This window comes from Grus americana, chromosome 3, assembly GCF_028858705.1.
Source record: "Grus americana isolate bGruAme1 chromosome 3, bGruAme1.mat, whole genome shotgun sequence".
Lineage (NCBI taxonomy): Eukaryota > Metazoa > Chordata > Aves > Gruiformes > Gruidae > Grus > Grus americana.
In genome coordinates this window covers 111,036-137,977 of record NC_072854.1, presented here as the reverse complement: position 1 = coordinate 137,977, position 26,942 = coordinate 111,036, and the positions used below count along the sequence as shown (strand labels likewise).

Genomic DNA, 26,942 nt, shown 5'->3' with positions numbered 1-26,942 from the left:
AAATGAAACCCACAACAGATTCATGGATTTTGTGTCCCTAATCTAAACCTTAGTCAGCTTTTAACTAGCATGAGGTGGGCATTCACAGGTTTATGAAAGGAATTAACATGCTATGACCTGCAACAGCTGGGTCCTAAGCTGGGGGTCCTGGACCTCTGTGACTGTTCCCTTCCTGGGACACCATGCTCATCCAATTATTTCCCCAAGAAACACCAAGTTTATAAATGTCTGCACAAGTCTCTATATCCCACATCCTCTTTCTGACATAGCAAGTCTGCGCGGGCCCTGTTCGGCCTGTGTCTGCCTGCAGAGAGTGGCAGAATGGTGCTGCCCAGGTTGAAATGCTGACTGCTCCAGCTCCCTGCTGTAGAGCTTCCCCTAGCGGGCTGTGACCTGATTATGCCTATGGAAACAGCCAGCAGCTGCTGCTCTGTCTCACGGTGGCCTTTTCTAGGCGAGCATCATCCTTCAATCAGCTGCAGACTGGCGTAGAGGAGGGCTGGGGAGGGTGCAAATGGGAAGATCTGCCCCTGCACCCCCAGACCCTGACTCCCAACTGGTCCCGTGACTGCCTACCATGTGCTCTCACCAAAGTTGTCGTGGCTGCTGTTCTGCATTGGTTGTTGTCTTGCCTCCTGTCCACTGGAAGATAATGTCCAAGTTATGTTGTGGGGTTCATTCACATCAATTCAGCTATGTCCATGTGCTGGCTGATGTATCTTATTTCCCTCCCATAGAGGTGGAATTAACTCATTGATCCCTTGTGATAATAATAATGGTGGGCAAAGGTACAGCAAATCACAGATATTTTTTATAAAGCTGCTACAGGAAATTCCTCCATTGTCTTCAGCCAAGGAATGGGGTCAGGTACATCACCAGGTAGTGGATATCAACCCTTTGAGACTTTATGAACTTTATAAAATGTGGAAAGCCGCTCTGCTAATCATTAATAATCCCCAATCCTCCTTTTTTGTTCATTTGGTGATGTTTGGTTTTTGTTTACCATCTGCTGCATAACTGGTTTTGGGGAATTCAGTGCTGCCCAAGAACAGACATTTATACTTTTGATTATCACAGAGTATTGTGAAGTCAAGGGTTCTGCTATGTAAATATATGCAATGTGAAAAGGAATTGATTCTGTTGGGTTTAGACCAGCTTGTCAATTATTTCTCCTGGTGCTTCCTAGTTTCTGTTGTAAGAAACAGTTAATAATTGTTTGCTATGTATATGCACTGCACCATTTGTGAAACTGCAGATCCTTATCATCTTTCCCAGCTGATAATTTCTTGTCTACCCTTTTAAGATGGGACAACTAGGCAGCATATGGTGTTTGAGATGTGGGTGTCCTATGTATTGATACATTGATAATGAAGTTACCGCTCAGCCCTTTCCCAAATCATTTACACCACATGAAGGCATCGAAGCCAAGAGCCTAGTAAAGCTAAAAAGGGATCTGACAGGTGTACTGATAGCAAAAGCATCCTGCATTATCATGGTTATTGAGCACACAAATGATGGAAGTTACTGAGCTGCTTTGCTTTTGACTAAAACCAGCCTCTATTAAAAGCCCACAGTGGCACCCCTGGGGAAGAAGTTTGTTTATTATTGCTCATTCTACAAACAAGGATGCAGATGAGCAGAGACATGTTCAAAGCAATGAACCTGGGGCAGGAAAGCTAATTCCAGTGAGAAAAAGAACGAGGAACACTGGGCAAATGCTGCAGCCCAAGTTGAACACTGCTCTGTAGTGACCAGCTGCCATGCAAAAGGAGGTGTCATGCAGCCGTGTAAATGGGCACATAGCCTGCAAGAAGCCTAATCTAGCTCAGATGCCTGAACTTCTGCCTGGTAGTGCTGGTACCTCTTCTGGGGCTTGGTGTCCAGGTAGGGGCTTGGGCTTCAAGGAGGGAAAAAACTCACCTGAGAGTCCTTAAGAGGGATGTTTGGGCAAAGCAGCTTATGGTGAAAGCCTAAATTAGCCTGGGTTGTTTCGCCTAGAAACTATGAAACTGAGGGGGATGTGCTAACAGCTACTCTTTATATGCCTGACAGCTGCCAAGTATATGCAAGGCTGCTGCAGAGACTGGAACGGTCTGTTCTGTGTCTGGGGGTAGGACTTGAGCCCATGTTGGCCTGGCCTGCATGGAGACCACGGCTAGTTGCTCCACTGAGACTGGGGGATGCTGATCTGGTTTCCAGGCCACACACCCCCTCCCCCAAGGGCTGTCTTGCTGCCTTTCCTCTGACACTGGTGTTGCTTCTGACAGGGCCACAATAATTTGCCATCCGCATCACTGACACTGGGAGCTGCTTATTGCGTTTGCTTGTGCTGTGTAATTGTTGCCATTATCTGGGTGCGGAGCTGAAGTTCCTGGATGATGGAGAGAGAACATGCCTGCCAGCCTGCCTGGCCCTTCCACATGCCTCTCTTCAGTGTCGGTGGTGTATCAACGTGCGCCAGCTGTGCAGTGCTCCACAAGGCCGGGTGAAGAGCCAGGGTGGCATGGGAAGGAGGGCAAACCTGTGCAAAGCCTGCATGTCGCCAGCTTAGGGGCAGGCAGCTGTCAGGGACATGGGACAGCAAGATAAGGCACTACTGGGCAGCCTGTGCAATGGAGAGCCCTATGTGACTGGGCTATTAGATGTGCCAAGCATGCCAGTGGTGTGGTGGCATGGAACCTCCCTCTCCAGCACAGGGATTGCCTTGGGGTAGCCCTTGCACGGAAGTGGCTGGTGACCAGGGGTGGCCAGGGATGTCAGAGACCAGGCTATCTTGTTAGGTGGCAGGGACCAAGTCACTCAGTCTGGAGGGAGCAGGATTTACCAGACTACGCAGATTGGCCTCGGACACTTGCGCCAGCCACTTCTGCCAGGTGGTTGGGCTCCAATGCGGTGCCTGGAGCCAGTGCCTGTAGGCTAGAAGTGTCCTCCCTGTTTTGCCTCTGCTCTGCATAGCAGCATTTCTGAGGTGGGGGACAGGGCCATGCCCATCCTCATCTGCTCCTGTGCTGGCCCAGCCACTCTCAGATTGACTGGGCTACACTGCCAGCCTTTCCCTGTGAATAGTCACAGGCCTGCCCTAACTGCTTGGTGCACTCTCGTTATGCCTCACAGCATCACTAGACTCAGATACATATCTGGCAGTGGGAACATCCTTGGAGGCTGAGATAAAGGCATGGGGATCCCTACACACCAGCCCCCTCCATTTGCAGAATGCACCATCTGATACCCTCTGTAAATCATTACTTCCCACCCTCGAGCCTCTCTGTGAGAGGTAGCGCTCAAGCACAGTTTTGGTGGGCAGGAAATCTGATTTCATGGATAGGTCATTCTCTTTCTCCTCCTGCTGTGTCCCATACCCCTTCATACCCTGCTTCCCTACCCCAAAAGTGTGGTTGGGCATTGTGGCAAGGCTGAGATTGTAGCACTTCACAAGGAGTAAGGGCTGTGCCTGCTCCTGGGCAGGGCTGCAGAGCTATGGCTTAGGGTGGAGGAATCTCGCACACCTGGACACAGGTATAATTTGGTGGTATAATTTGGGTAGGGGGCTTATGGGTTGGTGGTCATGGGGAGCCCAGCCCAAGTTACCTTTCCCCTAGTTTCTTAATACTTTGGTGTTGGTAATTGTTCGCTATATGCCTCAGGAAGATAAGGATGCTGCTGGAGGCAACTAGTGTCCTCCCTTTCTGAAAAGTATGTGTATAAGGACCTTGAAGTGTCTTGTAGCTCCTCCTCTTTATCATGATGTGTAGCAGGTGCTCATTCTAAGAATCGTTAGCCTTCTACCTAAAGTAACAATGAATAGTTTCTTATCACATACAATACAAGTAGGCCTTCGTTACAGGCCTATCTTTTCGGCTACAATCATTTAATGCATACAAAGACCTGGGAGAATGTACTGAATGTTAGAGGCCTCTTTGTTCTATAGAGAGAAGTTACATAAGGTTCAAGAACAAGGAATAAAATCATAAATGTTCTAGTTTGAAATAAGGCTGACTGCTGAGTTCACAGTCTTTTGACAGCATCATGATGGACCCTACTTTGAGGCCTGTTCTGAGGACCATAATTTATTTGTGTGTGACATACATAGCAAGAGCTGTGAGCAGTTGCTGCAGCCAAGACCCCTCTTAGATAAGTGTCTGTCATTACATGACCAAGCTAGCCTTGTTAAGCCAGAGGCCTGCTTTTTGGTCAGAGCATTCCCTGTGCCAGCAGCGGAAGTGTGCACTGCCTGAACTGATGTTATACGGAATAGGTCCAGGCTTGCCCTGGAGGAAGGGTCAAGGGGCTGAGGGTGTGGGCATTTGTGTTCTGGTTTGTGAGGAAGGAGTGTCTGCCAGCACCTATGTTTTGGCTGGGGGAAGATCCAGCTTTCCCCATGGATAACTGCAGGAGAGTGACAAAACAGAGAACAACAAGAATCAGCACAACCAGGTTACTGCTTGTGTTGTGCCTTAGGTGAGCTCCCTCCTGTCCACCTTTCCTGGCAAGGATGGTGGCTCTCTTTCAACCGGTGCATTGAGAAGCCCCTTTTTTCTATTCCTGGCTGCACCATCCCTTCTTCACCAGGGTGATTCAGAGCCCCTTGCCAATCTAATACAGGGAGGAATGTTTTTTCCCACCAGCACAACAGTTTGCCCTTTTTTCTCCCACCTCAGGCCCCTCATGGGGAGAAGAAAGTGGTTTTCATTGGCATCTCCTGTGGTTTATCTGTAAGTGCTTCAGTGATGACTGCAGATTGGCTGGGAGCAAAACAGGTTCACAATGCTGATGTGTGAAAGGGCAACTGCACTCAGGGTGGGGAAGATCGGTGGCCATTAACCATGGTGGAAACTGCAGGTAGCTGTCTTGGATGGGTGCTAACATCTCAGGTACCTGGACTGGGAGTTCACCGCTTCTGCCTGTTACCGAAGGACGGACACTGTGATTCTTTGCCATAGGTTACCAGCTGGTATGACAGACAGAAATTCCTGCAGATCTTTAAAAGTGTCTTCAGATACTGCTCCCCCAACTTGCCCTCTGCACTCTCTGTTTTATGTTTGTATACAATTTCAATGGAGACAGCATATCCTTCGTGCACAAATTTCAGTGTGATTCATATTTTCCCACAAAACTAAACAAAGTTTATAATAAAATCAAATAAAGGTTTATTTAACCAGTTTTATAATAAAAATTAGCAGTAATTAAGTTTAAGAATAAAACATCAGGTGTGATGTCTCCCTTTTAATTTGTGGCAGAGAACAATATCTTCTTTAAAAATACATGCATGTGTGCATGCACATACATATATATATATTATATATACACACACACTTACATCTATATACTGGACCTGTTGCTCACCAATGCAGAAGAATTTATTACAGAAGTCAAATTGGTGGTAGCCTGGGCTGCAGTGATCATGCCCTGGTGGAATTCATGGTCTGAAGGTACATATGCCAGGCAAAAACTATAGCCAAGACCATAAACCTTAGGAAAGTGAACTTTCAGTCATTTAAGGGACTGGTGGATGGGACCCCCTGGGAAACTGCCCTCAGGAGTAAAGGAGCACGAGAGAGCTGTCAGCTCTTTAAAGACATTTTTCTTAGAGCACGAGAACTATGAATTCCCATGTGCAAGGAATCAGGAAAGGAAGGCAGGAGATCAGCATGGCTGAGTAAGGACCTCCTGGGCAAACTGAAATGCCAGAAGGAAATGCATAGGCAGCGTAAGCAGGGACATGCATCCTAGGAAGAATGTAGGGATACTGGCCAAGAGTTTAGGGATGGGATCAGGAAAGCTAAGGCACAGCTGGAGCTAAATTTCCAAGGGATGTGAAGAATAATAAGGACTTTTACAGATACATTAATCAGAAAAAGGAAGACAAAAGAAATTGTACCTCCCCAATAAATGAGCCAGGTTATCTGGTCACAACTCAGATGGAGAAGGCTGAGGCATTCAGCGACTTTTCCCCCTCCTTCACTGCCAATTGTTCTTCCCAAATCTCTCGAGTCCCTGCATATCAAGGCAGGGACTGGCGGAATGAAGTCCTACCCATCAAAGGGGAAGATCAGGTTCAAGACTGAGGAACCGAAACATACACAAGTCCATGGGACCTGATGAGATGCATCCCAGGGTGCTGAGGGAACTCACAGATGTAGTCACTAAGCTACTCTCCATTATATTTGAAAAGTCATGGCACTTAGTCACCCAGTGACTGGGAAAAAGGAAACATCACACTCATTTTTAAAAAGGAAGACCTTAGGAATTACTGACCAGTCAGCCTCACCTCTGTGTCCAGTAAAGTCATGGAACAGATACTCTTGGAAGCTCTGTCAAGGCATATGGATGACAGGGTGGTGATTAGAAACAGTCAACATGGCTTCACAAAGGCCAATTCATGTCTGACTAATCTGATGGCCTTCTACAATGGAGTGACTGTGTTGGTGGATAAGGGAAGAGCAACTGATACAGTCTATCTTGACTTCTGCAAGGCTTTTGACACAGTCTCACACAACATCCTTGTCACTAAATTGGAGAGATATGGGTTTGATAGATGGACTATTCATTGGATAAGGAATTGGCTGGATGGCTACATCCAAAGAGTTGCAGTCAATGAATGGCTCTATGTCCAAATTGAGATCAGTAACAAAGCCAAGCGCAAGGTCCTGCACATGGGTCAGAGCAATCCCCAATATCAATACAGGCTGGGGGATGAAGGGATTGAGAGCAGCCCTGCAGAGAAGGACTTGAGGATACTGGTGGACAAAAAAATTGGACGTGACCCAGCAACATGCGCTTGCAGCCCAGAAAGGCAGTTGTATCCTGGGCTGCATCAAAAGGAACGTGGCCAGCAAGTCAAGGGAGGTGATTCTCCCTTTCTACCCTGCTCTCATGGTACCCCACCTGGAGCACTGTGTCCAGCTCTGGGGCTCATGGTCCCAGACAGACATGGACCTGTTAGAGCGGGTGCTGAGGAGGGCCACAAAAATGATCAGAGGGCTGGAACACCTCTCCTATGAGGAAAGGCTGAGAGCGTTGTGGCCGTTCAGCCTGGAGAAGAGGCAGCTTCAGGGAGACCTTATTGTGGCCTTTCAGTATTTAAAGGGGCTTATAAGAAAGATGGAGAGAGACTGTGAGGGCCTGTAGTGACAGGACAAGGGACAATGGTTTTAAACTGGAAGAGGGTAGATTTAGACTGGACAAAAGGAAGTATTTTTGTACAGTGGGGGTGGTGAGACACTGGAGCAGGTTGCCCAGAGTAACTGCAGATGCCCCATCATTGGAAGTATTCAAGGTCAAGTCAGACAGGGTTTTGAGCAACCTGATCTAGTGAAAGATGTCCCTGCCTGTGGCAAGAGGGGTAGATGGTCCTTAAAGGTCCTTTCCAACCCAAACCATCCTATGATTCCATAGGGTAGAATTTTGACCTGGATTTGCAAAATGTTAGGCTAACTGAACTCTTAACAATGGATTGAACAGCGGACTCATGGATGCTTGAACAGTCAATCTTAGCATGGTAGGCTGTAGTACAATTAGCTGGTTTTATGTTATTTATAGCCCTGGATACACATGATGTTGTGAATTCCCCAATTAAAATACCTTCCTTGAGGCTAAATTTTCCTGTGCCCTCACAGCAGTAGAGCACGGCTGCAGTCATATTGGGTAGCCTGCCTTAGTCCACCTACAGCAGGATGCAGGTGCTCCTGAACAGATCACATTCCTCAAAAGCAGTGGACTGTGCTGCTGCAGCAGTGCCACCACCTCTTACCATCTTGAGCCAATCCAGCACATGATCTGCTGTAACACTGATGGACCAGGAATGGACTGTTAGATAATGGGTTTTTTTTTTCCACAGACCACATTATGTGGGGGAATATGTTGTTGATGTAATTCTACAAAATCCAGGTGGTCGTGAAGTATCTATGTCTAGAAAGCAGGTCTGGTTAGTAACCCGTAAGTGACAGTAAAGAGGACTCTAGACTAAAAGCCACTAAGAAAAACCTCCTTTAATTCATGGGTTTATCGTGTTGTCCATCTATTGGGCAGGAAGGCAGTAAACATGTGTGGTCAAAGTACAGCTGTGTAGACCGGAGTACTGAAAAGAAATGGTGCAGACAACTGAACAGCACCAAGCACCAGAGCATGCAGAACAACCAAGTGGGCAGGCTGGGGTGTGTTGTGCAACTAGGGATGGCACCAAGAACAGCACACCAAACACACAAGAAACCACATTCTCACACTGGTGACATTTTATTTTGTCATCTTCTGATCTTGCCCTTCGTACTGCAAACTTTATACACCCTACACAGAAGTCCACATATTTATACTTTTAGCGCAGCACTGCAACCACAGTAACAGCTGGTTCCAAAACGCAGTGTAACTACTCACTGCACGCTGTCTCACTACCATACAGGTGTTAATCCCCATGAGACACAGACCAGGCTCAGCTAGGGTCTGCTTTGCTTATTACACAGCAGTTCTTGAGAACACCCTGGCCATACAGCACTTCCCACTGTCTGGGCCAATGTGATTATTCTGGTAATAACACATATGTATAAACCTGCCTGTTTACCAGGCGCTGCAATGGCTTCCCTGTGAATTTCAGCACCAGCAACTTTGGTAGACATTGACAATTCACGGGGAGGTAACATGGAGCCAGCTGCCTATTTTCTTGCCTGCAAAACTGCAAGGAAAAGGTCAAATTTTGCAACTTCTTGGTACAGTAGGTCTTTGGATAACAGAAATTCTGGAGAACTCATTGTCTGAAAGACAGAGTAGGACTGCCTGTGCTGCTGCTTCCTACTAGCTTCTATGACATCTGCTGCATTTATGGAGCACAGGAACATATCCCCTATGATCCAGAGTTCACGGCAACGCTTAAAACCATGAACTCTCTTCTTTTAACCTTTTCCACACAGGAAAGTCACGGCCTCATTCACACAAAGGAAGCAGCATTGAAAATAAACAGGTGATATAAGACAACATAGGTGGCGTCTACAGTGTAGAAAAAAAGGACACTATGGGAGCATGGGCATGACACAGAACACCACACTGGCAAGGCAGTTCAATGGAACCTGGGTTTCATCATTAGCAAGACTGCTATTGTAGATATACGTTGTCTTGCAGTAAGTTTGTTTCCCAGGTGAGTCTGAAACAAGCAGCCTTCAGAGGGTCCACAAAGGCCATCTTATTACATTAGTTACGGGGGGGTCTCTGAAAGGCCAGTGAATCTCCAAAATGCTGGAGAGTGTTTATTCCTCACTGGACTGGAAGACCCTCTACATACATTCAATGCCCAGTGCTACAGAAGACACATGCCGGGGGAATATTGGGTTCCTGATGAGGGTAATAGTGATGTCCCATCACTTCCAAGCAGACCAGAGCTCATGTGCTACTGTCTGGTGCTGAGCCTAAACATCAGTGTATGAAGTAGAGACAATGCCTTGGGCAACAGACTGGAGCACATGCTAGGAAGGTATTTGCTCTTCTATGGCAGCCTTGTTAACAACAGACAGGACAGTTACAGGGCAAGCTAAAGCCTTTGTACTCTGCACAGCACTGCTTAGTTTGTGTGCATACTGTGCAAGAAAGGATTCCCCCCTTAAAGAGACCTAAACACTGTGCTAGTCGGTCCTTATAGGCAGAACTGCTAAAAAAAGAACCCTGATCTCACCCATCAGAGGAAGATGACAAAACAGACAGCTGCTATACTGGAAACCACTAAACAAGCAACTAATGTGACCCAAACTGAGACTGTAACCAGAGCAGGAACTACACTGGGTACACTGCTAGTGCCACTGTCCAAAGGAACTACACTAGGAGAGGCAGCCTCTGTACCACAGCTTTGGTTTGAAGTCTCTCACAACTGACCAGAGGCAACAGCTTCAAAATCAAGGTCTCTGAGTAGAATGGAGTCACAGTCCCAAAGACATTCAGTTGCTTATATTGGTGCTGTGGGTTATGAGCCTGACAGAAGTGGGGCTTGTAACTGAAAAGCTTTAGGATTACTCCTTCTCTTCTTCTAGGGATTTACTTCCGGCCTCGCTTGCGGCTGGTTTTTGGAAATTCATCTCTCTGTGCAACTTGGGGCTCCCCCTCCTCACTACTCGCGCTCTCATTGTCCACCCGCTGTGGACGACCTCTCTTACTTCTCCTCATTTTTTCAACTCCAGCAATGGGGAGCTTCTTGGAAGTCAGGGTCCCAGTTCTCTTCTTTTTGCCTCGGGCCAAAGGACGTTTCTTCCGTTGCTTCCTCTGCTCTTCTCTTTGGCGGAGTTTCATTAGCTTCTCAAAGCTTTTGGTGGTAGTTGTGTTCACATCAAACCAGTCCTGGAGGGTTTAGAAGGCAACAGGTTGGTACTTATGGCAGAAATACCATATGAAGCCTATCAGAACTTATAATAAAGCTGCCTTGTGGGACAAGGGTTTCCTGAAATGTGAAATCTGGAAAGGCAGCTGCCTTACAAAGCTCTGTTCTTTCATGTCCCTCCTCAGGTGTCACTCTGTCTCAGAGGATTCAGATTTGATTTGGCAATTGCCTGGCTAAAGGCATGGGAAATGCTGAAGAGCTGAACTGAGCAGCAGCAGCTTGGGACCAGACATGTGACACAACACATCACCTGCTCCCCAGACCAATGCATAAGACCAGCTATGTTTAAGCAAATCAAAGGCCACTCGAGTCTAAGATCCTGTTCCCGACAGTGAGCAAGGAAAAAATAAAACAGGGCAAGCATACAGCACTTCCTTCCCAAGACACCCTCCCCACCTCCAACAACCCGGGGTTTGAGGACTTCCATTCTGCCTGTCTTACCTCAGCATGCACAGAGTTGATGTGATACTTGACCCCACTCTCTGAAATGAACTCCTTCTCACACAGGAGACACTTGTATTTACCAGCCACAAAGTCTCCCTGGCACCGAAACAAAAAAAATCCATCACCAATTGCTGCCTAGAAGGCTGATACACCTATATATTGTATTTGAATCTTGCTAAGATATAATCCAGTAGTAAGAAGTAGAAACTCTTATTCATACCAGACAATGTTTTAGCTACAGGAGCACTGATGGTATCGACCAGCTATGCCCACAACGCATAGGATTGCTCTCTAGATGTTGCAAAGTCTCCAGCACTGTAGCTGGAAAAAATGCTCTTGTAGCTGTGAATCTGCAGGTAGGACTGCAGTTTCACTAAAATGCATGCCATTAAGATGCTTCTTCCTTGCCTCAAGCAATGTTTGCAATGACAACCCCATTAGCTCAGAAGAAACACGCAAATTGTGAGGAACTCAGATTAGCAGATGGTATAGCAACAGCTTGAACAAGGAGATATCTGAGGGACAGGGACAGCTGGGCTATTGGTATAAAAGACAGTGAGTACAGGAAGGCTACCAACCAAGGTGCACGTGCCGAGGTGGGATTTGAGTCCTGAGACACTGCCATATACAGATTCACAACCCTGAAACAGTAAAAAAAGTGTGTGTCAGCAAAACTCTAGTAAGAAATCACTTCTTCCTGCACAAGAAAGTCTTATTCTCTGGAAGACAATTCCAAAAGAGATAAGAGAAGTAGAGGGAGGGAGATACCAAGTCCTACAAAGTCAGAAAGCTTCTGGTAAAAAGACCATTAAAAGAGACTTAAGCTTTCAGTAAGTTGAATATTTCCAGTTTCTGAGCACATTTAGACATAATAAAGAGGCTCCTGTCACAGTTACATTCACCCTCGAACGAAGGCCTGAGTAAAATGATAGAGTTTGCATTTTGCCTAAAGCGCAGTGGAGATTAATTTCAAACAAAGCACAGGGGCAAGTACAAGACACTTCAATCTCTCCTGACCTGCTCGTGCATCTAGTGGCACAGAGCAGAAGTACTGCATCTGACATCAATGGTCTCAGTTAGAGGATAGCTTTACAGGTCTATCCCATGTGGAGCTTTAGGCATCAGTCTCGGGATGCTAGATCATGCTTAGCCAACAGCCCAGACCCTGAAATGGGAGATAGGTGCAAGACATGCTTCTGGGTTACTGGTTGATCAAATAGGACAGCTGCTTTCTGAGGACAGCTCCATATACAACATTATGTTGCAATTCTTATACTTGGAAATGATGCAAGCCTAAAAATTGGGGAGTGCCAGGGGTGCGGTAGGGCAGGGGGAAGGCATTGTCTCTACACCAAACCCAAACAGAAGCCACCAGTGACCCTTGGCTATCCGGCAGCGTGCGTAATGTGCATCACATCTACCACAGTTTCCACCAGTGGGGCCATTTCTTCTCACTGGATCTGACTGGTGACTTCTGCATGGGATTCTAAGAAATCAAGTGCACAAGCATAAGCATCCCCAGACCAGGATGACAGTACCACGCATGTGTCTTCTGTAGCCCATTTCCAGCTTTCAAAAGAAAACTGAAGTGCTGTGCCAGACAAAGTCCCTCTACTCTTACATTTCCATCTCTACTCCTCCCTTCTTCTATAATTAGATTTAGTACACCTGCTAGACAGACGGGCCTGTCATTTTTCCACTGCTCAAACCTCCAAATGGACCACCTCCCAGCTGGATGTGAAAGCTGTATCAGTCTGACATGAAGTTACTGGCTCTGAAGTGGACAAACCCATCGCCAGAAGGATCATCCCTAGGGCAACAGTCCAAACAGGGTCTTTGTCACACTAACCAACCATACTGAGATGGAGCAGAATTTGTCTTCCACAGCGGGACAAACTGACATTTCAAGGTTGTGGAAAGCTGTTGGCTCATACAGACCTGAAATCTGTCCCCTTTGATGCTTCAGAAACACTTACCTGATTTGGGCAGTGGACTCTTCGGTACATCTTTATCTCCGTTTTCCATTTGCATAGCACGTCTTGACTAAATGTTGGCAGTCCAGGACGAGTATATTTCAGCTGAGATAAAGAGATGGAATTGAAAGCTGGAAGTAATGTTGGCTACACATAGTGTCAAGTATGTCCCTTTCTCTCCCAGGTTGTGAGACAAGTGCTATTTCTTCTCCTACTCTAACAGCCAAATTCTCAATAACCAATCTTTTCCCATCTCACTGACTCTACAAACATAACCGAATCTGGAAAATCCCCACAATACCAGAATCCAAACCTTCCCATAACTTTGGCTACACTACAATGATTCCTCTAAATGTACTTACCCCAATAAAATCATAAATCATCCTTTTCCCTTGGATTTCCATTATAGCCTAGTAGATGCTCCTGGAAAGTCTGAAGCCTGAAAAACTATAAAACATCACTGCATGGCAGCAGTGATCTGCAGCCTCTGACTTGTGAGCAGCATACTGCCTATAACTGCCTTCGTTACTTGTGCTCAGTGAAAATCACAGCAATAGGACTTGAAAGTCATTATAGCCTGCCTGGATAAAATACTTATACCACAGCACTTCCTTCTGCAGTAATACCGCAATCTAAGACCAGAGAGCGCAAAACCTGATCCCTCCCACAAGATATTACTTCTTCAATATTGCTTTCCATGGGCCACTAAACACTGGCAAGACTGTTTAGATGCCAGTGCAAGACGCATCTGATGTGAAGAAAGACTCAAACTCTATATAGCATCTTTAAGGCCTTGTACCTTCCGGTCATCTGGAATCAAGTCCTGCAGAACTTTTCTCTTGGGCCACTCTTTGGCCAGCTCTTCTCCAGCTAGCTCATGGAGATAATAGATCGCCACCTTTGCAGATCTCCTCTGAACTCTGCCTGTGTTGCTTGTATCCCGTTTTATCTCCTTCAGGCTCTCTGTTCTTCTCTCCTCATGGAGGAAAGTGACCTGCAATGAAGGCCAAAAAATTTGAGCCTCCTTCACTAGTTCCTCTTTCATTTACACTAAATACTGTCAAATCCTTCACAAAAATGCTGCTGCAGCTGTAGTTCATGGTCACAGACATAGGACAGAAGCGCATCCCACCAGTGAGACAGACCTCCAAATCTACTTGTGGGGTCACAGGAGTAAGGCTCAAGCAGAGAGGTTCACGTAGCCACTGCTCTGGAAAAGATATTACATCATTCACGGTAAAACCCTAATGGACAACAAGCATAGTACTGCCTGTTCTGCTGCAATGTTGGGTCTTTTAAGAGCAAAGAAAAGCATCTCACAAGTTATACATGTTAGCACCATTCTTCCATGGAGCAAAAGTCAGGCTGGGGAAAGCTTACTGCTGCCATGGTGATTTACTATTAAAAACTTCATCCTAGTCACAGAACAGCAACAGCTGCTGCTAGAAGGAAAGTATCAAGGACAGAATACTCCATAGAGAAAGAAAAATGCAAATATTTGCTATCCCTAATTACCCACCCAAATAGCAGACAAAAGCCTACAGTGTCTCAAGTCTGAATGGGTGAAGTACCACCACACTATCCTGATAATGATGGCAATTTGCACTTACCGGCCCATGCTTAGATCGGAGATGGTAGACAAGTCCTGCCTTTGATTTGTATGCTTTTCCACAGTGATGGCACTTCATAGCCATTTTCTCCAGCTCAGAAGCAGCCTTCCCACATTTTTTAACATGATATAGGTACCCCATTATGCTAGTGAAGCTGCCTGTGCAGCCCTGTCAATGCAGAAAAAAAATGCATGGAAGGAAAACACTCTCCAAGTGATCACAAGACCACTGTGTACAGAATCCACAGTTTGCTGACCAAAGTACTATCGCTTTTCCTGCTAGATCAGAGACAATCAGGTAGAAAACTTTAATATTAGTCTATTCAGATAGACAAAGAATTGGTTGCAACTGGGAGAAACTTTCTTAGAACTTCTTTGTAGGTAGCGGGCAACAGAAAATTTCAATATATGTAATGAAAAAGCAAGATGTTAAATAAGGATGCACAAACCAGAAAGATTTTCATATACAAATGGAGGAGTTGGGCAGAAAACCAGGAAGGTTTTATACTTGGTTCACTGGTCAAACTGTCTAGAATGCAGCAGGGTGACAGTAAATAAGACTTTCAGCTATTCCTAGTATCATGATTTAACCCCAGCCGGCAATTAAGCACCACACAGCCACTCGCTCACTCCCTGGCCCCACAGTGAGATGGGGGAGAGAATCAGAAAGGCAGAAGTGAGAAAACTCATGGGTTGAGATAAGAACAGTTTAGTAATTGAAATAAAATAATAATACAACATTAATAACAATAAATTGTAATGAAAGGAGAAAAAAACCCCAAACCCAAGAAAAACTAGTGATGTAAATGAAAAACAATTGCTCACCACCAATCGACCAATGCCCAGACTGTTTCCGAGCAGCAGTAGCCCCCCTGGCCAGCTTCCCCCAAGTTTATATACTGAGCATGACATCATACGGTATGGAATATCCCTTTGGCCAGTTTGGGTCAGCTGCCCTAGCTGTGTCCCCTCCCAGCTTCTTGTGCACTCCCCATGTTCTTGATGGCAGGACAGTATGAGAAGCTGAAAAGTCCTCGACTGCTTAGCAACAACTAAAACATCAGTGTGTTACAAACATTATTTTCATACTAAACCCAAAACACAGCACTAAATCCAAAAACAGCTACTAGAGAGAAAATTAACTCTATCCCAGCCGAAACCAGGACACCTAGGATACAGCTATCGTCTCATACTGCAGCAGAGGACAATAAAAATTCCAATTGTTCTCGCAGATGTCACTTACTAGAGTATCTCCTAACCCTGAATCCAGTGATTAACTTGACACTGAGCTTGGAAACAGGACAAATCAAACATGCATCAGCAAGTTTTTAATGTTCTTAGAATTACCCATCTGCCCTCCATCCCCTTCTCTAGCTGTGGCCGATCTCAATATTTTCAAAAAACACAAACTCACACAGTTAATTATGCATAAAAACATCTTCCCAGCTATCACAAACAACTAAGGAAAGAGCAGAAGTACACATTAATAAAATACTTTTTGTATCCAGTGTCCTCTCAATCCCCCTTGAAGACACCAACACATCAATTACTCAAAGAGCTAGCTGACCCTGCTCAAGCACAAGGGTTGAACTAGATGACCTCAGAAGTTCCCTCCCAGCCTTAACAACTGTGTAATTCTGAAAAGTTTATAATACTGTTGCAAGGTGAAATGGTTATCCTTTAACCTCTTCCTCCCAGACATCTTCCACTGAATGCATTTATAAAGTCACACCTTTGCTGAATCTACATTTACACATCTAGTTTAAAGAAGCCATTTAAAAAAACCACCCCGTAAGCAAAAATAAAACTCCATTTTAATCACCCTAGTTATACTTTCTAAAAGAGTTCCAATGGGTATCAGACAGTAACCAAAGGTGAACTCTTTTCTAGTGTAAGGAAGAGAGTCACCTAACAAGTCATGTGTGAAGCCCTAAGACTTCTAGTTGAGCTAGTTAGTGTTCACCAGACTCCTACTTTGATTAATCATGAGGTTCTAACCAAGTATCAGTCATTCCAAAATTAATTCTCTATGCTCAGTGCTTCACAAGTGTTTAGAGGTAATTCTCCAGGGAAATTCTCCCCAGAGAAATTGGCTGGACAGTTGAAAGCTGGAGGACTTTTAACAAGGGCATGTAGTGATAAGTCAAGGGGTAACAGCGTTAAACTAAACCAGGGTAGATTTAGGTTAGATGTAAGGAAGAAATTTTCTACGATGAGGGTGGTGAGGCACTGGAACAGGTTGCCCAGAGAAGTTGTGGATGCCTCATCCCTGGAAGTGTTCAAGGTCAGGTTGGATGGGGCTTTGAGAAACCCAGTCTAGTGGAAGGTGCCCCTGCCCATGGCAGAGGGTTGGAACTAGATGGTCCCTTCCAACCCAAATCATTCTATGATTCTGTGATTCAGAAAGATTAGTGACGAGTGGTGTCCCTCAGGGGTTGGTATTGGGACCTGTACTGTTTGACATCGTCAACAACATAGCCAATGGGATTGAGTGCACCCTCAGCAAATTAGCAGATGACACCATCTTGAGTGGTGCGGTCGACATGCCCGAGGGATGGGATGCCATTCAGAGGGACCTGGACAAGCTTCAGAAGTGGGCCAGTGTGACCTTCAGGAGGTTCAACAAGGCCAAGTGCAAGGTCCTGCACATGGGTTGGGGCAACCTCTGGTATCAATACAGGCTGAGGGATGAAGGGATTGAGAGCAACCCTGTGGAGGACGACTTGGGGGTACTGGTGGATGAAAAACTGGACATGAGCTGGCAACGTGTACTTGCAGCCCAGAAAGCCAACCATATCCTGGGCTGCATCAAAACAAGCATGACCAGCAGGTCAAGGGAGGGGATTCTCCCTCTCTACTCCACTCTCGTGAGACCCTCACCTGAAGTACTGTGTCCAGCTCTGGGGTCCTCAGTAAAGGAAAGACAAGGACCTGTTGGATCAGGTCCAGAGGAGGGCCACAAAAATGATCAGAGGGCTGGAACACTTCTCCTGCGAGGAAAGGCTGAGAGAGTTGGGGCTGTTTAGCGTGGAGAAGAGAAAGCTCTGGGGAGACTTTATTGCGGCCTTTCAATACTTAAAGGAGGCTTACAAGAAAGATAGGGACAGACTTTTTAATAGGACCTGTAGCAACAGGACAAAAGGTAATGCTTTTAAACTAAAAGAGGGTAAATTCAGAATAGATATAAGTAAGAAATTTTTTACAATGAGGGTGGTGAAACACTGGAACAGAATTCCCAGAGAGGTTGTAGACACCCCATCCCTGGAAACATTCAAGGTCAGGCTGGATGGGGCTCTGAGCGACCTGATCTAGCTGAAGATGTCCCTGCTCATTGCAGGGCGGGTGGACTAGATGAGCTTTAAAAGTCCCTTCCAATCCAAACCATTCTATGATTCTATGATACTCTGTCTTAAAAGCATAGCGAGGATCTTGAAACAAATCCAGCTTTGGCCAGCACCAAAGCACACCCAGAAGAACTCTCATAATATTTTATATTCATGCTGCTGTTTAATTCAGGATACTTAGTACAATGCAGCTTACCTCCCTTGTACACTTTAATTTTCCCATACACTTCAAAACCTTCCGAAGGCGATCTCGCTCAAGCTGCTCATCCAATTCTCCTCCCTCCTTCACAACTGGCTAAAGCAGAAAGATGAAAGAAAAACACAGGATGCTCAGCATTTACAGTTTTTCTCATAGGGAATTCACTACTCAACACACTATTGAAGGAAAGCTTCTAAAATAATGAAATCTCTGCAACTTATGATTTTACAGAAGTGTATCTAATACAATGATCACTGTCTATATCCCAGAACAACTGAATTATCTTTAAAAGGAGTAAACTGCCTGAAAACCACTTTGCAGATAAGAGTTTTAACATTTAGAGAGCTATCTATGACAAAACCTTCCTTGATAAAAAATAGTCCCAAACTATAGCTGCTGGGAAGGACAAGGGTATGTATTTCCATAATTACTTTTCTCCCCTTCTGCCTGTGGAAAGTACTTACTCATCTTTAACATTTACTGGTCCTACCATTTCCACTTAGCCTAATGAAAGCTAAGCAGACTAACTGCCTGTAACAATGATTCATCTATGCTAAACTACAGCTCAAGTTCTCCTCTATTCTTTCTCTGATGGTTACTGTATATTATTTCCTACACTACCTTGTAATAATATTACACCTAGATTGAATAAAAAGTTAGAACTGACAGACCTGTTCCTCAGGGCCAGATGATCCCTGGGCTATTTCATTTATTAGTACAGCTGTAGGTTCAGAAACCACAGTACTGGTAACTACATAAAAAATAACAGTAATGAATTATCTAAACCTGACCCAAACTTCGGAATGACCTTTTCAAAAGTTCTAATTCTTCACAACTACAACAGGATACACTGCCTTCTTTAAATAGCAAAGAGGAAAAGCAGATTGTAGCATTAGTATCTTTTCAGTAAATAGAGACAAGAACTAAACTGCTGCTTCTGCTTTTTTACCTTTGAATTTGTAAAGAACTGAAATCTAGTCTGCTCTGGATGTCGAAAAACTCCTACGTTCTAGCAAAGGACTGAAAATTGCAGCCTAATAAACAATCATTTTTTTTTCTGATTGAGAATGCCTTTTATGTGTGGCATAAAACCAGCCTAGACAGAAATTAATCCCCTCTTTCTAAGATGTAGCATGCCTACCATCTCTGGTAACATTCTATTTTTTTTTTTTTGAGATGTCACATCTCACAGGAAAAATAATAGGTAGACAAGACTTGAACAGCTACAACATTTGAAAAAACACACCACGTTTTGTGTCTGTGTGCACCAGGGAAGGAACAAAAGACTGTCTTGCCTGTAGGATTTTTAGATGCACAGCAGTTGTCTTACCTGATTGTTATGGTCTGCCATGACATGGTATTTCATCCCTCCTAAAGACTTCAGTTGCTTCCCACAGTGATGACATGTGAACATTTCCTAGAAATAAACAAGGACATGGTGCGTGTAACTGTAAGTTAACCAAAGCAGTGGGAAACTCTTTGGGGGAAAGGAGCAGGAGAGCAGAACATTTTATTTGGGCCTAGTAACTGCCGATAAAGAACAGAAGAGATTTTATGAAACCTAAAATTTAGGGGCACAATGAAATAGCTACACCTTTGTTCACTACCCCAAAACTCCAGCAAAAGGCTAAGCAAGAAGCACCAAGTGCAGCCTCTTACAGATGTATAAAGGACTCTCACTTAGAGACATGATGAGGAGATGAAACTGGTTTTAAATGCAACACAAAACAGTGCACAGGCATTTCTATCAGTAAGCTGAAGAGGAGTAAAGAACACATTGCTCAGCTCTTGTGTTCTTACCTGCCTGCAATTTACCATATGTTTCTTCAGCCCTTCTACAGTCTTTCTCACCACAGCCCGGCATGTTGGACAGGTAACTCGGCCTTTGTCCTGAATTTCCAAAGACCATCGCTCTTCCATGCTACCTGTCAAAACCAAAGGTTTGGAATAGAACTGCAAACACAGTATCTTTCCTTTTCTTTTGACGTGCACAGTGAATCATAGAAGGAAGCAGGTCACATGCTACCAAACCTGTGTCCAGCTACATTTCAGTAGGTTTAGCTCATTTGCAGCTTTAAGTGTGTCGTGTGACAAGGCACAGATCACTCCTTTTGGAAGATCATTTTATAAAAACTCTTTAATCCAACCATCCCCTTGCAAGGAGTGTTCTTCCACTTACTCAGTGGATATTTTTTCCTTCCTTCATTTTTATTACACAATTACTTTAGCATGCAGAGTAACCTTTTCTTTTGGCAACAGTAAAAGTAGTCACAGATGTGACTGAACAGTTTCAGACAAAGTCCATGGTTCAGTTCTACTAACCAAATCTTTGTAACTCCACTTATGTTAGCCAGCAGTTTTGGGACTGAAAGTGAACAGAGCTGCACCACCAGGCCAAGTTACTCAACAGCCAAGGAAAAGTACCATGTGTGGCATGGTTTCCAGTTCCTGACCTCTTTTTGAAACGTCAAGCAAAAGCTTGGCATAATCCCCAAAGATTATAAATTACTGAAATGGGTTCTGGGAAGAAAGAAAGTGGCTTAGCAGCCATGTGCTTGAATTCTCATCATGAAAAGTTCTAAAGGCTTTCCTCTTTGCCCAGTAATAACCAGCAGGGGTTGTCCCTCCCCCAGTGGCTAGGGGGAGAGTCTGTGAATCAAACAACACTTGGTAGAATAGTGGGGTATTTAATGAGTGCTGTGAGCTACAAATACCAAGTCATTTCACTTGCTGAGTCAAGGCTAGTGTTATTTTTCTGGGATGGACTACTTGAGTCTCTGGCTACTAGGTTACTAGAAAAGGTGATCTGGCAGCAACAGCTACAGAGTTTTTCCTGCAAACATATTCTGCTAAAAAGTATAAATATTTTTGAGTTTAACTATTTTAACATGCTTTTGCTCAGTTCAAAAAGTGATTGCCCCTTCACTGTTCCATTATGCAGTGGTAAAACCACATGGAACTACACTATTAGGCAGAATGCAGTCCCTCCAATGTTGCTCTGCAGTACTGACAAAGTGCCAAAAGGACAGCAGCCAGTTCTTCCTTGTCAACAGGAAAGTGAACAAAATGGAAATACCAGAAACACAGCTGTTCCTCAGACTCAAATACTAGAATCACATTTATCTTTTAGCTGCTTTATAAACAGTTCTGAGCAAGTGCTGCTTCTTCTTACCTGTGCCATAGGCTTCTGGTTCTTTCTGAACACAGTGGCCTTTTGTTTTGGAGTTCTGTTGTGTTCCAGCTTGCTGTTTTCTTCCTATTACAACACAAACAGGAAAGACCAGAAGACTTAATTCTGCAAGGTTTATTACAAAAAAGCAGAGATTTTTTTGCTAGGAGGCTGCTACTTAGTCTGCTGTCTCAAAACTACTCATTCAGAAATGTTCCTTGCTTTTTTTTTTTAGAGGAATTTCAAGATTATGTTCCCTACTCCTTTTCAAAATCTATAGCTATTTACAGCTGCAGGCATTAGTCACATCCAGATATTTGTAATCTGTCTGGCTGCTCATACACAAAGCTCAGGGAATGGGAACATGGGAACTCTTCACATTGAAACATCCTCTGTTCACAGTATTGCTGAGCCAATCTAATGACTTGTTGACAATCAAATGGACAGTCCCATTCCTCTACTCATTCCTGTTTTCTTTAGACTAAACAGCTCTTATTGTTTCAGTATTTTCTCATAGGTTATGATCATTGCTCCCTTCAACCTGTTCTCTTCAGTTGGTCCACACATTTCCTGAACTGCAGTGTCCACTGCTGGAAACAGCACTCCAAGTGTGATCCTGAATCAGAGCAAAAGAATTATTTCACATGTCTGAAAGTCTATGTTACTGCTCAAAGATCTCAGTATAACATATGCCTTTTTAAAAACAAGTATGACACTTGGTCCCTATTTGGCTTTTAATCTGTTATAAATCTCAAATCCTCTTCTGAGGAACTGACACCTAGGAGAGGTTGTTCTTTCCCTTTCAGCTGTGCTAATATTTCTTCCTAACTGCAGTATCTTTAATTTTACACACTGTATTCCATTCTATTTTTAAACTGTTCCTCTAACGTCAAGACCACTTTCAATTTAAGTCTTTTCTCCAACACACTTGCCATCTCTTTCAGCTTTGTGCTGTCTACATACTTCCAAGTCCTTGGTGATAACAGTTAGAATTGAACTTAAGTCAGATTGTGAACCATCATTCTATATTTTTTCTATTTCACGGAAATCACAAAAACATTAAGGTTGGAAGGGACCTCCTGAGATGACCTCGTCCAATCCCTGTGTTCAAGCAGGGTCAGCTAGAGTAGGTTGCCGAAGAACGTGTCCAGCCAAGTTTTGAGTATCTCCACTGATGGAGACTCCACAACCTCTTTGGGCAACCTGTGCCAAGCATTGACCACCTTAACAGTAAAAGAAAAGTGTATTCTTTAGAATATTTTGTGTGTTTTAATTTGTGCCCATTGCCTCTTCTCCTGTCACTGAGCACTACAGAGAAGAGTCTGGCTCCCTTTTCTTCATTCTCTCGCATCAATTATCTATACACAAAGATAAGATTCCCCCTGAGCCTTCTCTTCTCCAGACTGAAGAGTCGCAGCTCTCTCAGCCTGTCCTCAGAAAAGATATTTCAGTGCCTCAATCATCTTTGCAGCCCTGCACTAGACTCTCTCCAGTATGTCCATGTCTCTCTTGTATTGGGGAACCTGAATTGGACACAGTACTCCAGGTGTGGCCTCACCAGTGCTGAGCAGAAAGGAAGGATCACCTCCCTCAACCTGCTGGCAACGCTCTTAAAGTAGCTCAGAATGCTGTTGGCTGCCTTTGCCACAAGAATGTGTTGCTGGCTCATGGTCAGCTTGCTGTCCTCCAGGACCCCAAGGTCCCCGTCTGCAGGGTTGGTTTCCAGAAAGTTAGCCCCCAGCGTATGCTGGTACATAGGGTTATTCCTGCCCAGCTGCAGGACTTCATGTTTCTCCTTGATGAGCCTCAAGACATTCCCCTGTGCTTAATTCTCCAGCCTGTCCGGGTCCCTGTGAATGGCAGCACGCCCATCTGGTGTACCACTACTCCTCACAGTTTTGTATCCTCTGTGTACTTGCTGAGGGTGCACGCTGTCCCATTGTCTAGGTCATGAATGAAAATGTTAAACAGTACTGGCCTCAGTAATTATCCCTGTGGTACACCACTTGTGATGTGCCTCCAACTAGACTTTGTGCTGCTGATCACAACTCTCTGGGCCTGGATGTTCAGTTGGTTTTCAATCCACCGCACCGTTCATTTATCTAATCTGCACTTTGTTAGCTCGTCTATGAGGATGCTGTGGGAAACAGCACCAAAAGCCTTACTAAAGTTGAGGTGAACAACATCCACTGCTCTCTCCTCATCCACCAAGCTAGTGACCTCATTGTAGAAGGCTATTAGGTTGATTAAGCATGATTTGCCCTTCATGAATCCATGCTCCTAATCACCATCTTGTCCTTCATATGTTTGGAAATGCTTTCCAGGAGGATTCTTGCCATCACCTTCCCAGGGACTGAGGTGAGGCTGACCAGCCTGTAGTTCCCCAGATCTTCCTTCCTTCTGTCCTTGAAGACAGGAGTGACATTTGCTCTCTTCCAGTCTTCAGGAACCTCTCCCAGTCGCCATGACCTTTCAAAGATAATCAAGAGTGGTCTCACAATGACATCAGCCAGCTCTCTCAGCACTCAGTGCAACCCATCAGGCCCCATGGGACTTAGAATCACAGAATCATTTAGGTTCTTTAAGATCAGAGTCTAACCGTTAACCTAGCACTGTCAAGACCACCACTAAACCATGCCCCTAAGTGCCACATCTACATGTCTTTTAAATACCTCCAAGGATGGTGACTCAACCACTTCCCTGGGCAGCCTGTTCCAATTCTTGACAACGCTTTTGGTGAAGAAATTTTTCCTAATATCCAATCTAAACCTCCCCTGACACAACTTGAGGCTGTTTCCTCTTGCTCTATCACTTGTTATTTGGGAGAAGAGAACAACACGCACCTTGCTACAATCTCCTTTCAGGTAGCTGTAGAGAGTGATAAGGACTTCCCTCAGCCTCCTTTTCTCCAGGCTAAACAACTCCAGTTCCCTCAGCTGCTCCTCAGAGGACCTGTGCTCTAGATCCTTCACCAGCTTTGTCGCCCTTCCTTGGAAATGCTCCAGCACCTCAATGTCTTTCTTGCAGTGAGAGGCCCAACACTGAACACAGCACTCAAGGTGTGGCCTCACCAGTGCTGAGTACAGGGGGACAATCACTTCCCCGGTCCTGCCAGACACACCATTTCTGATACAAGCCAGGATGATATTTGCCTTCTTGGCCACCTGGGCACACTGCCCGCTCATAGTCAGCGGGCTGTTGACTAACACCCCCAGTTCCTTTTCCAGCCACTCTTGCCCAAGGCTGTAGCGCTGCCTGGGGTTGTTGTGACCCAAGTGCAGGACCCAGCACTGAGCCCTGTTGAACCTCGTACAACTGGCCTTGGTCCATCGATCCAGCCTGTCCAATCCCTCTGTAGAGCCTTCCTACCTTCAAGCAGATCAACACTCCTGCACAACATGGTGTTGTCTGCAAACTTACTGTGGGTGCACTCGATCTCCTCGTCCATATCATTGATAAAGATATTAAACAGAACTGGTCCCAATACTGAGCCCTGGGGAACACCGCTTGTGACTGGCCACCGACTGGATTTAACTCCATTCACCACAATTCTTTGGGTCCAGCCCATCCAGCCAGTTTTTTACCCAGTGAAGTGTACACCCATCCAAGCCACGAGCAGCCAGTTTCTCCAGGAGAATGCTGTGGGAAATGGTGTCAAAGGCTTTATTAAAGTCCAGATAGACAACATCCACAGCCTTTCCCTCATCCATTAAGCAGGTCACCTTGTCATAGAAGGAGATCAGGTTAGCCAAGCAGGACTTGCCTTTCATAAACCTATGCTGACTGGGCCTGATCACCTAGTTGTCCTGTACGTGCCACATAACGGCACTCAAGATGATATGCTCCATAACCTTCCCCAGCACTGAAGTCAGACTGACAGGCCTGTAGTTCCCCAGATCCTCCTTCCAGCCCTTCTTGTAGATGGGTGTCATATTTGCTAACCTCCAGTCAAATGGGACCTCCTCGGTTAGCCAGGACTGCTGATAAATGATTAGGTATGTTCAGTTTGTTTAAGTGCTCTAAGCTTGTCCTCTTTAACTGAGTGTAAGGCTTCCTTGCTCTAGACTTTCCCTCTGGTCTCAGGTGCCTGGGATTCCTGAAGGACTGAGGCACAGAAAACACTGAGTCATTTGTTCCCAGTTCCCCTGTCCTGTTCAGCAGCAAACTCATGCTTTCCCTAGTCTTCCCTTTGCTGTTCATGTACTTGTAGAACCTTTTCTTGTTGCCTTTCACATCCCTTCCTAGATTCAGCTCCAGGCTAGCCTTGGCTTTCCTAACCTTATCCTTGCAAGACTGGACAGCAAATGTATACTCCTCCTGTGTGTCACCTGCTCCTACTTTCATCACTTTTGCACCTAACCACTGATTAACAACCCTCTGAAGGCATGAAAGGCCTATGATGTCAAGCATTTCCCCCCTCTGTCTCTGTGCTAAAAGAAAATTAAAGTGCTTGGGTTCGATTTCTCTTTAACAAACCCATACTGCTGTTATCATCTACTAATTAATCTCCAGATGTTTACAAGTAATTTGTCTGATTATTTAGTCCAGAATCTTTTGGGAAACTGAAAGGAAGCAGACTAGCCTATACTTCCCCTACTTCCTTTCCTCCCTCCTTTCGTGGGACTTTTAAGAGAGACTGAAATTAGAACAATCATCTCCCACTGTAAACCAGAAACTAGTCAACAGTCTCCTATAACAAAATAACCCAGAAACAGAGTTGGAAGACAGCACAGGATAGCGTTTGAGCAGAGAGGAAGTCCGAAGTACCTGGAGGCTTGTAACTAGGAATTACAAGTTATTTGTATTACCCGAAATCTTCTGCTTCTTCTTGGGAGAGTCTTTAAGATCTTCGCCTTCCTCTTGCTCAGATTTCCTCTTGCCTTTCAATAGTACTTCTCCTGCTAATGAGTAAGAACAGAAATGCTTTAGTCTCATAATTAAGTCTGGATAACAGCTTTGAGGCTGCTGCTGCCTCAGCTTATCCTCGTATTCAGTACTTTAAAAAAAAAAAAAAAAGGGAAGAAGAAAGTAGTTTTTGTAAGGCACCTGGACACCAGTGAGCTAGACAGAGCTTCTCGACCCAGTAACATTTAGGCACTCCACAGCCTCCAATCCTCCGACAGAGAAGATATGGAAGAAACAGTGCCACAGCATGGTCTGGGAAAATAATACTCCTCAGGAAGAGAGCCAGAATGTGCTAGGTTATGTCATAAAAAGCTCATCTACACACACACAAAAAGGAGCACAGAGAAACAACGGCAGGTGAGGAAACCCAAATAATATCCTGCCTCCCCTCACTATTTCCAGGCCTATCAAAGGCTTATCTCCATGAACACAGAGAAGTACAGAAGCACAATGGCAGACAGAGAAACACAAATTATGGACTCAAAGAAACAGACGCCTTCGTCCCAGGTCTGTCCCAGGAGACCCACAAGGATGAGTCCATGGGAGCCGCTCTCTGGAGCACCCTTTGGAAGGGGGAAGGGAGGAAGTGGTGAGACAGGAGTGTGTGGTGTTAATGCCTAGGGTTATGTGACACGTGGGATACTGGTGAAGAACAATTCAGGGTTACACAAGACTGAGATGTTTAGGAGTGGTATCAAACGAAGGAAAAGGGAGAGAATTAGCTGATTTGGGGAGGATCAAGTAGGGGAAAATAGAGGTGTAAGTGGATAAAAGGGGACACTTGCTTGTAAACAGGTGGTTGGTCAGTATACAAGTCTGGTCATGCCTGACACCAAATCAGAGGAACCAGGGGACAGTAGTGTCTGTGAGTGTAAGTCTGTAAGGAGGTCTACACCAGCAACTGGCATGGCTCTGCAGGCCTCAGGGGCTAGTACATCCACGTACCAG

At 45.0% G+C, this 26,942-nt stretch overlaps 1 protein-coding gene across 14 annotated transcripts in view; it reads right to left on the bottom strand.

The window, feature by feature from the left end:
- Positions 1-7,969: 7,969 nt before the first annotated feature.
- ZNF512 (zinc finger protein 512) overlaps positions 7,970-26,942 on the bottom strand; it is a 24,746-nt gene continuing 5,773 nt past the window's right edge. For 10 of the 14 annotated variants that reach the window (XM_054822825.1, XM_054822815.1, XM_054822828.1 and 7 more), the window contains 11 exons: positions 25,898-25,990; positions 21,093-21,176; positions 19,721-19,845; positions 19,251-19,337; positions 17,918-18,016; positions 14,379-14,546; positions 13,568-13,762; positions 12,772-12,873; positions 11,374-11,436; positions 10,793-10,891; positions 7,970-10,311 (listed from right to left, as the gene is read on the bottom strand). In XM_054822825.1, the coding sequence (XP_054678800.1) occupies positions 10,012-10,311; positions 10,793-10,891; positions 11,374-11,436; positions 12,772-12,873; positions 13,568-13,762; positions 14,379-14,546; positions 17,918-18,016; positions 19,251-19,337; positions 19,721-19,845; positions 21,093-21,176; positions 25,898-25,990 (1,415 nt within the window). In that variant the 3' untranslated portion in view covers positions 7,970-10,011. The remainder of the gene's footprint in view (positions 10,312-10,792; positions 10,892-11,373; positions 11,437-12,771; positions 12,874-13,567; positions 13,763-14,378; positions 14,547-17,917; positions 18,017-19,250; positions 19,338-19,720; positions 19,846-21,092; positions 21,177-25,897; positions 25,991-26,942) is intronic. The other 4 variants (XM_054822816.1, XM_054822819.1, XM_054822821.1 and 1 more) reach the window with 3 other exon arrangements.